The sequence below is a fragment of the Leptodactylus fuscus genome, chromosome 7, assembly GCF_031893055.1.
Source record: "Leptodactylus fuscus isolate aLepFus1 chromosome 7, aLepFus1.hap2, whole genome shotgun sequence".
NCBI classification, from domain to species: Eukaryota; Metazoa; Chordata; class Amphibia; order Anura; family Leptodactylidae; genus Leptodactylus; species Leptodactylus fuscus.
In genome coordinates this window covers 152838090-152850431 of record NC_134271.1, presented here as the reverse complement: position 1 = coordinate 152850431, position 12342 = coordinate 152838090, and the positions used below count along the sequence as shown (strand labels likewise).

At 43.5% G+C, this 12342-nt stretch overlaps 1 protein-coding gene across 2 annotated transcripts in view; it reads left to right on the top strand.

Moving 5' to 3' along the window:
* Nucleotides 1–7570, top strand: part of ARHGEF2 (Rho/Rac guanine nucleotide exchange factor 2) — a 172537-nt gene extending 164967 nt beyond the window's left edge. For both annotated transcript variants that reach the window (XM_075283299.1, XM_075283300.1), the window contains 11 exons: nucleotides 24–100; nucleotides 213–382; nucleotides 765–832; nucleotides 938–1126; nucleotides 1421–1519; nucleotides 1630–1688; nucleotides 1896–1937; nucleotides 3114–3164; nucleotides 3327–3767; nucleotides 3855–4038; nucleotides 5211–7570. In XM_075283299.1, the coding sequence (XP_075139400.1) occupies nucleotides 24–100; nucleotides 213–382; nucleotides 765–832; nucleotides 938–1126; nucleotides 1421–1519; nucleotides 1630–1688; nucleotides 1896–1937; nucleotides 3114–3164; nucleotides 3327–3767; nucleotides 3855–4038; nucleotides 5211–5296 (1466 nt within the window). In that variant the 3' untranslated portion in view covers nucleotides 5297–7570. The remainder of the gene's footprint in view (nucleotides 1–23; nucleotides 101–212; nucleotides 383–764; nucleotides 833–937; nucleotides 1127–1420; nucleotides 1520–1629; nucleotides 1689–1895; nucleotides 1938–3113; nucleotides 3165–3326; nucleotides 3768–3854; nucleotides 4039–5210) is intronic.
* Nucleotides 7571–12342: the final 4772 nt, after the last annotated feature.

Genomic DNA, 12342 nt, shown 5'->3' with positions numbered 1-12342 from the left:
TCCTGGTTTATCTTCTCTTCTAGATGTTATCATGCTGCTAATGACTGATGTTCTCATTCTGCTCCAAGAGAAGGACCAAAAATACTGCTTCCCAACCCTGGTAAGACCTGCTGGGTTGGAGTTGAGTGTAGGCCTCTCACCTGGATGTTATACATAAGACTATGGCATGTTTCACTTCATTACTTTCAATGACTAGTGTTCTTTTATCCTAGGACAAGTCACCTGTCATCTCTCTACAAAACCTCATCGTACGGGACATTGCCAACCAGGAGAAGGGAATGTTCTTGATCAGCAACAAGCCTCCTGAGATGTATGAGGTTCATGCTGCTTCCCGAGAAGATCGGAACACATGGATGAAACTTATTGCACAATCTGTCAAAGTGTAAGTCTGAAGGTTTCCTTACTTTCAATAGCCGTTGGGCCCCCAACAACGATGTGTCCTGTTTGGCCATGGATGGATGTGTTTTCCATGGGTGGAGGAGAATAAGCATCTACCAGAGACCTCTAATGGTGGCAAACACCTACTATTTTGTTCTGAGGTGACCTATTAGCTGTACACCTAGTACGTAATGGATTGAGGGTGGTTTCTGTGAAGTGTCAAGACGGGTCCATGTTAACCTAATGCGTACGGGCTTCTTGGTGCCCCTCCATGGTAAATGTAGAGCTGGATGTCATCCTGTAGACCAACTCAAGGTCCTTTTATACTATGATGCAGGTTTCCTTCCATCATACTGATTTCGTCTCCATGTTGTCTTCATTTTCAGATGTCCCAAGCGTGAGGAGTTCCCATTAATTGAGACTGAAGTAGAGGCCAAACTAAGAAAGTTGAAAGGTATGGAAGATTTCCATCATCAAGTTTCTTCAGGTTCTCAAGATGATGACATTGACGCGACTACCAGACCACTTGGTAGAATATTAACCCTGTGTTTTCCGGCAGAGGTCATACAACAGAGGGACAGAGAAGTTGCAGATATACTTGAAGAAAAAGTGACCCTCTTTACCAAGGTGCTTCAGCTGCAGGCCGGAGAAGATGTCCCTGTGAGTGGCAACACACGTAAGCTCTTCAGGACTGAATCGACGGACAGCTATCGAGGAGAGAAACTCATCACGGAAGCCATTAAGGAAGGTGAGCCACCTCAGAAATACAGACACGAGTCCGGCTAGGTTCACACCTGCATCAGAGTCTCCTCCACCGCTTTCATTATATTGATGACTTATCCCAAAACACCCAATTAATTGATCAAATCTGTATATAAAAGGGTGCCTCTGCTGGCTAGTTGCAGTACTGCAGCCTCTTACTTTACATTACATATTAATAAATGGTACATATACTATATACTCGATTTCTGCCGCACCCCCACCAGCGGGGTAGTATACAGTGATGTTCATGACTCTTAATAAGTTTTTCTTTCTTTTCTAGTGGAAGCGCTTAAGGATGTGATACTATCGTCTGGAACAGATCAGAACTCCCTTAAACTGGAGCACAACCATATATCCAGCACCACTAGCGACCCTGCACGTGAGTATCCACCAGAGGGCCCTTGTTCTCACACTATATATGCAGGATATTATAGGAATGGCTCCTGTATTGGGGTATACTATGTATAACAGAGTCATTGTCTACCGCAGATACTGAAGGCAGCAGTGTGAATGGATCCCTAGATTCTAACAAAGACGAAGATCAAAAGGTAAATCCATAAAATCTCTCTGTGACTTGTCATGTGACGCGGGAATTGTAATGTCTGGGAGCGGTGATAGGTCGGACACATTATGGTGGTAACGATTGTGTCCTTTACCGGGGAATCCATATTCCTGATCATGCCATACATTACTGCTGCTGTGTAATCCGTCTGTCACACGGCTGATTATACGTCATGTCTGCTCTTCTCCTACAGGATCGTAATGGGAACCAGCTGCAGAATAAAAGCCCACAGGAGGTAAGCATCAGTATTGTACCTAGTGACACTCATCTAGTAGAACTCCACATCCCATTTGCTTTGGCTTCCTATTCCTCCTCCTACCTACCAATACACTGCCAAAGGTCTTTAACTTAGACCAAAACGTTTATATGTTTGTCGGAATACAAATTACGTTTTGGAAGCATACTCAGAGTGTATGTCACAGATTTAGGATATGTGTATTCTATATATACTCTTCACTGACAAGCGGAGGACACTATCCACTTATAGAATATCTAAAACATCACTTTTATTATATTCATTATACTTATAGAGTGCCGGAAATTTCATTTATTGCATTAAGATGGCGGTGAGAAGCCTTTTCCATGCACCAGCCTAAACTACTGTGTGACGGTTCATTATTCACAAGATATACTTCTTCCTGTATACTCAGTACTGGTCCTCTATCCTTCCTCCTGTATACATCGTGCAGGACCTCTTTCCTTCCTCCTGTATACTCAGTGCTGGTCCTCTATCCTTCCTCCTGTATACTCAGTGCTGGTCCTCTATCCTTCCTCCTGCATACTCACCGCTGGTCCTCTATCCCTCCTCCTGTATACTCACCACTGGTCCTCTATCCCTTCTCCTGTATACTCACCACTGGTCCTCTATCCCTTCTCCTGTATATGCTGGCCTCTATCCCTCCTCCCATATACTCAGTGCAGGTCCTCTATCCCTCCTCCTGTATACTCACCGCTGGTCCTCTATCCCTCCTCCTGTATACATAATGCTGGCCTCTATCTATTCCTCTGTATACTATAGATTAGCGCTGGGCAATTACAAAATAACCCGAATAATCAGAAGTCGGCTCTGGGAACGGATGAGAACTTGTTATATTTGATTACTCCAATGTTTCTGCTTCCACGTCATCCTGTCTCACACGGCCATTGGCTATAGGATATGTCAGTCACTGAACGTTATCCAACCAGGATTGCCGAGACGTGATGAACTAAAACCGACATTCAGTAGCATAGGTGACCTATAGATAAGGGGCGGGCTAAGTAAGAAGGGGAACGTCCTAAATACTTGGAGAAGTGATTCAGATCTTACTCGCCCAGACCTACTGCAGATCTGTCTTCTTTCTTGACCATTGTGAGGCCATAATGGACAGCGAATATATTGAAGTAACTAAACCTGTTGTGTTCCTTCCTGTAGGAGGCGCTGCAGAGGATTTCCAGCTTGTACAACTTGTTACACGGCCTACAGGTGAGAACGTGCGCTGCGCTACTAGAACCATTTGTAACATGGGCTACAAGCTCATATTACTGGTACTGAGGTCCATAGGTCTAGAGAAATCTAAAGGACCCAAAAATTGTAATGACACTGCCCTAACAGAAGGTGGAGCACTAATATATGTTTTCTCTGCAGGTTGTGGTCACACAGCAGGACAGTCTGTTGAGTCTCCAGATCCCAGACAGCAGTGATAAGAAGGAAAGCCTGACCCGTACTAATTCCCGGGACCTGACCGTGGCTGAGCCCTTGTCCAAGAGTATCGATAAACCTGGGACTGAGCTGACCCTGCTTCAGCGGCAGCACACCCTACTACAGGAGGAGCTGAGGCGTAGCCGGAGGCAGTGCGAAGAGCGAGCTCAGGAGGCCGGGACACTAGAAACCCGTCTAAGGGAAAGCGAGCAGGTCAGGAGCCGACTGGAGCAAGAGCTGGAAGAAGCAAAGAGACAACTGGCCCAGGCGCAGAGAGAAAAGAGCAACAGTGGAATGGAGATCGGCAGGGTGTCCAGACTAAGTGACCCCAGAAGACGTAGCCTGCCTGCCGGAGACGCCCTGTACCAGACATTCACACCTCCACAGGTAAACGTCTACCCTATTTCTCCTCCACCTGATATGTCCACCAATAGTATCTCCTGAACTCACGATTCTGTCTTTGCCCCCACACAGTCTAACCATGATCGACGTTCTACCATGGACGGCCCACTCCCCATCATCACATTTCAAGACGATCCGGACCTAAAAGACGACTTGAGTGACCTGACCGAGCTGGAAAGGCTGCCAGAGATTGCAGACACCGAGTCCTCTGAAGAAGAGAGCGGTGGTCCGCCAACATCACCGTCAAGCACGCGAGGTAAGAGACCCTCACATTGTTAAATACTTCTAGGAATACCCAATTGTACCCCATATTTTCTAATGGTGGGTTCAATTATCTTATGTGTATGGGGGTCTCCTGACGCTCCCCCAACAAAAGATGTCAGACAAAGGAAAGACCCAAGAATTTCAGTTCCTCAGTTATGAGAGAGAAGCCATTGTGAAGATGAGCTGCAGAAGACACGCACGCTCAGCTGTGATGTAGCTCTGGTCCCCTCTCACAGTAGGAAATCCCAGCAGGGCTTATTTATACTACAGTGTTTTGTTGGGTTATTTGTCAAAGAAAGTGAGAGCTGTTTTCAAGTAACAAGCGTGCTCTACCGAACCTAGCCTGGGAAGAATAGAAGCTCGGTCAGCTATTAAAGGGATCCTATCATTAGAATCCCTTTTTTTCTAACACGTAGGAATAGTCTTAAGAAAGGTTATTCTTCTCCTACCTTTAGATGTCTTCTCCACACCACCGTTCGGTAGATATTCCGTTTTCCGTCTTTATGCGAATGAGTTCTCTTGCAGCACTGGGGGCGTCCCCAATGCTGCGAGAATACTCTCCAGCACCGCCTCCATCTTCTTCAGGAACCGGCATTTACGTGTCGTCTTCTGGGCTGGCGTTCAATCTTCTATGCATGCACAATTGGCTCTGCGCTGGCAGAGCCGAGTGCACCTACGTGCAGCCATTTTTTTGTGGCTGCTTATGTGAGCTCTTGTAGTAAGTGGCCACAAAAAAATGGAGAACCAATTGCGCATGCGTAGAAGATTGAAAGCCAGGCCGGAAGACGGCACGTAGAGGCTGGTTCCTGAAGAAGATGGAGGCGGTGCTGGAGATTTCTCTTGCAGCATTGGGGACGCCCCCAGTGCTGTGAGAGAACTCATTTGCATAAAGATGGAAAACGGAATATATACCAAACAGCGGTGCGGAGAAGACATCTAAAGGTAGGAGAAGAATAGCCTTTCTTAAGGCTATTCCTACGAGTAGGATCCCTTTAAAGGTGTATGGACAATCTAATGTCTTGGGATCTTCAGAGACTTGAGGAACTTGGGGAAAAAATTCCTCTGCTATAGAATATAATATAGTAATGGATATTGCCGTATACAGCCATGTATTCATATATATATGGACACCTGTTTCTATAATCTCATATCTCGTCCTTGCAGAGTTTCCGAGAATGCAGGACATTCCAGAGGAGGCAGAAAGCGTTCACGACCTCAGAGACGTAGAGGTGGGCTCTTCGGAGAGTTAAGGTTTGACGGCAAGATGGCTTCCACAACAGACGCAAGATGGACGAACTGCTCCACCCAGCGAGCGGTGAAATAAAGTGACTGATACTGTTAGTGGAGATAAACAAGGCTCATTCCCTTCCATATAGAATTTTTTTTTTAAGAATCAAACAAATACACTTTTTTTCTATTTGGCCGATTGTTGGACCATCGTAAGTGTCCTCTGACAAGGCTACAGGCAACTGCTAGACTAATGTGGATGGAGAGTCCGCGTCACGTGTGGGAGGATCAACCCTTGTTACCTAACTAGTCCTACATTTTGGCAAAATTAAAAAAATTACAAAAAAAATTGACTATTGAGTGCTACCAAGTGAGCCCTAAGGCCTCCCGCACGTTAAGAAAATCAGGCCATGTTAGGGACCTACATAGATCACATAAGGCCACATGCACACCAATGTACGGGAAAGCGGCATGGATGGCGCACGGGCGATCTGCGTGTTCTCCAGAATCCCATTCATCTTATGTAATGAGCCCAGGATGCAACACGGACAGAAATACGACCTGTCCTGATTTTTTGCCCCCTACACTGACCCATGTATATATAGGGGTGTGTATGGGGCCGTAGAAAACAATGGCTCAATATACTTGCCATGCTAGAATGCCTTAGTGTACATGGGGCCTTAGATGTTGTAAGTGTCTAACTGGGCCCAGAAAAAGAAGAAAGGCTCAAATTCACCAAAACAGGGCTCGCTCGCTGTAAAACATCTGGCCTCATACCAAAGCATTATCCAATGTCAATAACCCCTATCACCATGTGGCGCACACTCCAAATTATTTTATTTTGCCAAAAAAATTTAAAAGTTTTTGTACGTTACACCCAGGACTGCGGTTCTTGAACGTGACGGGGCGCCGCAGCTTTCTATAAGACGGGTATATTGTCACTGACTCTGATCTGCCCGGATGGACAGCGTTTTATTTATTTATTATTTTAAAGCAAGCACAGAATTTTTTTTTTTAAGTTATTGTTTGACACATCCGAACAGGTTCGAGAAGCCCGAAAATAACCCGGGTATTTTTTTTTTAATTTTTAAAATTTTTTTTTTGGTCGGCAAGTTGAACAGATCTTCACGGCGCGTCTTTTGCCTTTCGGGAAGGCATTTTCTGACTGTTAAACCGCTATTAGGGGAGAAAGCCAAACAAGCCACGTCTTTAAGTGTCGTTCATGAAGATGCGGAGCACCAAATCCCGCGCGGCGGCGGCGTCCTCTCAGACGGGACCTTCGCATCTCTTCTCCTAACAGAGACTCCTTCGTCTTGTAAGGACTCGGCCTTCGCGGTGGAAGACGGAAGTGATTTTTATAGATCTCACCCAATCATGTTTTGTACACATTGATGTCAAGATATTACCTTCTAAGTATCGATGTCCTTCGAAGTGCGAGACTACGGCGCAAGTCGAGAAATTTTTCTCAAAAATTTTCACAATTGTATTACTTCTGTTTTCTGAAATATTTGGATCTGTTTACGTCCGCGAGTTGTCCTGCAAGTATTTTTGCTGCATTTACACATTGTATTTCTCTCCTTCCTGGACATTAACCTGTGAATTTAGTTTTTTTTTTTTGTTTTTTTTTTATATTTCTTTTCCATGTTAAAAACTTGCAAAGCTGCTTCACACTAACGAAGAAAAAAAACTTACTTCTACTATTCCAACCATCGCTCCTATTTATATTTTGTACGATCTCATGTAAATAAGTTTAGATTTTATGGCGGTCCTGTTTTGTTTCATAAGGAATTTTTTTTTTATTGACTTGCTTCAAAATTTTTTGTCCTTTAGAATGAAGGTTTTATTAAACAGAGATCGAAACCCAGAAGGCAAAGCTGCTCAAAAAAAATCAAAAATAATCAGTAAAATTTCATGCAACCCCTGGAGGGAAATCTATCACTTAATTATTATTTTTTAATTGACCCCCACCCCCTCCCCACAATGGAAATGGCCGTTTTCCAATCTGAGTTTTTTTTTTTATTAAAGTTTCCAAAAATGGCAGCTTCCACTGTGCGCAATTGGAATGATGGACCAATCCCGTGATCTACTATGAATTATTAACCGGCGGCGTCTTCTGAGAATTTTTTTTTTTTTTTTTTATGAATACCCAAAAAAACTGAGTAAGATATTTAACACAAATATTTGTATGTGTGTATATATATATAAATATTAAGACGAGTTTTGTAAATAGCCTGACTTAATATTGTATGAAATTCATGGTTTTTTTTTTTTTGTTCTGATAAAACGCAAAAAAAAAAAAGGAGGAAAAAAGTTATTTTTGCTTTGCTGGTCAATAAAATGTATTCATATGGAATTTTCTTGCAAACGCGGACTGGCTGATTTGTGTCACTTCAATTCTCAAAAGAAAAACAGAAAAAAAACACACTGAGCAGCCCGTAGTGGAGTATTTCGGGTTAAAAAGATAAAGGAAAGGAGCTCACCGTCTGGAGTTGTGAACCAAGGTCACATCTCCGTATTAGCAAGACGATCCTTGGGGTGGATGAAGCTGCAGCACTCCTCGCACCTCTTGGGTGTATATACAACGACAACAAACAAAGACCAAAATACAGCCCAGCGGTCAAGAATGCAAACCAATGCACCTGAAGAAGGGCGAGTTGTACACCCGAAACGCGTAGCGTGTGATTCCTTATACCAATAAAGCCGTTTTTCTCAACCTATAAGGGGAGCGCAGTTCCTTTTGATACTGGATGTTGTCGCATCTGTATTTTGGTCTTTATTGTCGTTGTGTCACTTAAAGGAATTGCAAAAAAACAAAGTACTGTATATACTCAAGTATAAGCCGAGTTTTTTAGCACAGTTTTTGTGCTGAAAAAACTCCCCTCGGCTTATATTCGAGTCAATAAGTTTTCCCAGTTTTTTGTGGTAAAATTAGGGACCTCGGCTTATATTCGGGTCGGCTTATACTCGAGTAATAAATACTATCCATAAATACTGTGTATTTTCACGACTGAGACAATGAGGCCCTGCTGGTAGGAGCAGAAATCATAATATAAGTAGCCTTAGGCCCGGTTCACATCTGCGTTCAGGGATTCTGTTCCCATAAGGTGCAAGCAGCACTTTTCTCTCAGAATTTTTCACACAGAAACCACACGGACCCCATTATAGTCTGTTCGGTCCGCGAGTTTCTTAAGGTAGCCGCTTTTTTATGTGGACCCCCGAACGGAAACCCAAACGCAGATGTGAACCTAACCTGACTCATTCTGTACTGTGCAGTAGCCATGTACTGAACCCTTGAATAATGCAGCTCTGTCTGCCTCTCTCAGAGTAGGAAATCCCAGCATGATGCCTTATTCAAACAATGGACAGCCCCCGGCCCAATCAAAACAATGTGGGGAAGATTCCTACATTTTAATCAATCCCCCACTGGCGTCAGATGCACCTGAATTAATAAGAGGCTCCAAAACTGGTGAAGATGCAAAAAAGGGCCGTGCACCAAGGATGCAACACATTTACACCCATCTACGCAAGAAAATTTGTGTAGTAAATTGCCCCCGATGTATCTATTCAATCGAACAGTTTTTATAACAAGGCTATGTGACCGATCCAAGAAAAGTTACACAAGTGAATACAACATGGATGAAAATCAGCTATCGAAAAACAGAGCGATATTGTACGGCACTGAATTGGACACGGTCGTGCGATTATACTGTAGCCTGGAATTATATTGGGACTTCCTGCCGTACAAGAGGCAGGCGGAGCAAAGTTTCTCATGCATTGGGCCAAGAGGGTGACACGTGTGGCAACAATATTTTTGCACAGTTAAGCCACGCTTATAACCACACCCAAGTGAAAAGACCACAACAGTGTGGCCATCTCACAACAGCCATATACAGCTCTCCAGCAAAGCCCAACTGGTTCTGGACTCATACTGCCTTGTATCGTGGTAAGGTGGTCGATCACATATAACAATCAGAATAGCGAGTACAGTTCTGGAGTATGATACAGCATAAGTAATGTAATGTATGTACACAGTGACTGCACCAGCAGAATAGTGAGCACAGCTCTGGAGTATAATACAGGATAAGTAATGTAATGTATGTACACAGTGACTGTACCAGCAGAATAGTGAGCACAGCTCTGGAGTATAATACAGCATAAGTAATGTATGTACACAGTGACTGTACCAGCAGAATAGTGAGCGCAGCTCTGGAGTATGATACAGCATAAGTAATGTAATGTATGTACACAGTGACTGTACCAGCAGAATAGTGAGCGCAGCTCTAGAGTATAATACAGGATAAGTAATGTAATGTATGTACACAGTGACTGCACCGGCAGAATAGTGAGCGCAGCTCTGGAGTATAATACAGGATAAGTAATGTAATGTATGTACACAGTGACTGTACCAGCAGAATAGTGAGCGCAGCTCTGGAGTATAATACAGGATAAGTAATGTAATGTATGTACACAGTGACTGCACCAGCAGAATAGTGAGCGCAGCTCTGGAGTATAACACAGGATAAGTAATGTAATGTATGTACACAGTGACTGTACCAGCAGAATAGTGAGTGCAGCTCTGCAGTATAATACACGATAAGTAATGTAATGTATGTACACAGTGACTGCACCAGCAGAATAGTGAGTGCAGCACTGGAGTATAATACAGGATAAGTAATGTATGTACACAGTGACTGCACCAGCAGAATAGTGAGTGCAGCACTGGAGTATAATACAGGATAAGTAATGTAATGTATGTACACAGTGACTGTACCAGCAGAATAGTGAGCGCAGCTCTGGAGTATAATACAGGATAAGTAATGTAATGTATGTACACAGTGACTGCACCAGCAGAATAGTGAGCGCAGCTCTGGAGTATAATACAGGATAAGTAATGTAATGTATGTACACAGTGACTGCACCAGCAGAATAGTGAGCGCAGCTCTGGAGTATAATACAGGATAAGTAATGTAATGTATGTACACAGTGACTGCACCAGCAGAATAGTGAGCGCAGCTCTAGAGTATAATACAGAATAAGTAATGTAATGTATGTACACAGTGACTGCACCAGCAGAATAGTGAGCGCAGCTCTGGAGTATAATACAGGATAAGTAATGTATGTACACAGTGACTGTACCAGCAGAATAGTGAGCGCAGCTCTGGAGTATAATACAGAATAAGTAATGTAATGTATGTACACAGTGACTGTACCAGCAGAATAGTGAGCGCAGCTCTGGAGTATAATACAGGATAAGTAATGTAATGTATGTACACAGTGACTGTACAGCAGAATAGTGAGCTCAGCTCCGGAGTATAATACAGGATAAGTAATGTATGTATGTACACAGTGACTGCACCAGCAGAATAGTGAGCGCAGCTCTGGAGTATAATACAGGATAAGTAATGTAATGTATGTACACAGTGACTGTACAGCAGAATAGTGAGCTCAGCTCTGGAGTATAATACAGGATAAGTAATGTAATGTATGTACACAGTGACTGCACCAGCAGAATAGTGAGTGCAGCTCTGGAGTATAATACAGGATAAGTAATGTAATGTATGTACACAGTGACTGCACCAGCAGAATAGTGAGCGCAGCTCTGGAGTATAATACAGGATAAGTAATGTAATGTATGTACACAGTGACTGCACCAGCAGAATAGTGAGCGCAGCTCTGGAGTATAACACAGGATAAGTAATGTAATGTATGTACACAGTGACTGCACCAGCAGAATAGTGAGCGCAGCTCTGGAGTATAATACAGGATAAGTAATGTAATGTATGTACACAGTGACTGCACCAGCAGAATAGTGAGCGCAGCTCTGGAGTATAATACAGGATAAGTAATGTAATGTATGTACACAGTGACTGCACCAGCAGAATAGTGAGCGCAGCTCTGGAGTATAATACAGGATAAGTAATGTAATGTATGTACACAGTGACTGCACCAGCAGAATAGTGAGCGCAGCTCTGGAGTATACTACGCTGTGTCTTTCTCCTTTATAATACTGCCATGTCTATACACATTATTCCTGTCCCACATGAAGGCTCTCTCTCTCTCTCTCTCTCTCTCTCTCTTCTTTTACATGTGAGGGTTCAGGACTATACAGAGGACATATGAGGTAACTACTTCTGAGTATATATACTGCATCCATGTGCACTGACCTCTCGCCTCTATCACAGTCTGTACGCCTCCATAGCTTGTCAGTGTCGTCCATTTGGCCCTGTCCCGGTCTCTCTGCAGTTTCCTCACAGACCCGCTCCCGCTTTCAGGCGCCTCCACATAACTCCACCCCTTCACCCTCAGGTTCTCCGTACAGCGGGGGTCGGATTAGACTCATTTGCATAGCCACACCCCGATTTCCACAGATTCCCCCGAACGGACTCAATCACAAACTGCGCGGGAGGAACATTGCCCCGCCCCTTATACTGGCGCACATCATTTACCTCAGACTGCATGGTCGTGCCTCGGCTGTGCCTCCTGGTACTGGGATAACTCCTCAGGTAAATTAGTGGATTATATTAACCCTCTGTGTCCGGAAGACACTTGATAATATGATAAGATGTTGCTGTGTAACCTATAACATGGTGACATCTCTGTATAGAAGTAAAATGTGGCTGATTTCGAGATCAAAATCTTCTGTTTCTGTCTGAATTGGTCCTTAAACTCTTTTCATGAGGTAAAAATTTGTCAAAATGTCACATAAATTGTAATAAATTATAGTAAGATATGATTATGATACTTTACGCCAATAATATTCGCCATTAGTAAATTGACGTATTCATAAGTATAAAAATTGGATAACGCAAAATAAATTTGTGACATAATTTCCGTTTTGCTGGTATTGTGTCTGGCGCTATTCTATGGCGAGGGGGATAATATCGGAATTAACTCTTTGCAGTACTTTATGTGCCGGTCATATCCAAAATGGGGCACGGCTAGAAGGAATAGCGCCCAAAATGCGGTGTGGTGAAGCCCATAAGGATCTTGGCTTCATCCAAATGTGGCCTCAGGCACACAATCGGCAACTATGAGTATCACGTCCATTAAAAGAGTAGCGTTAACCCTT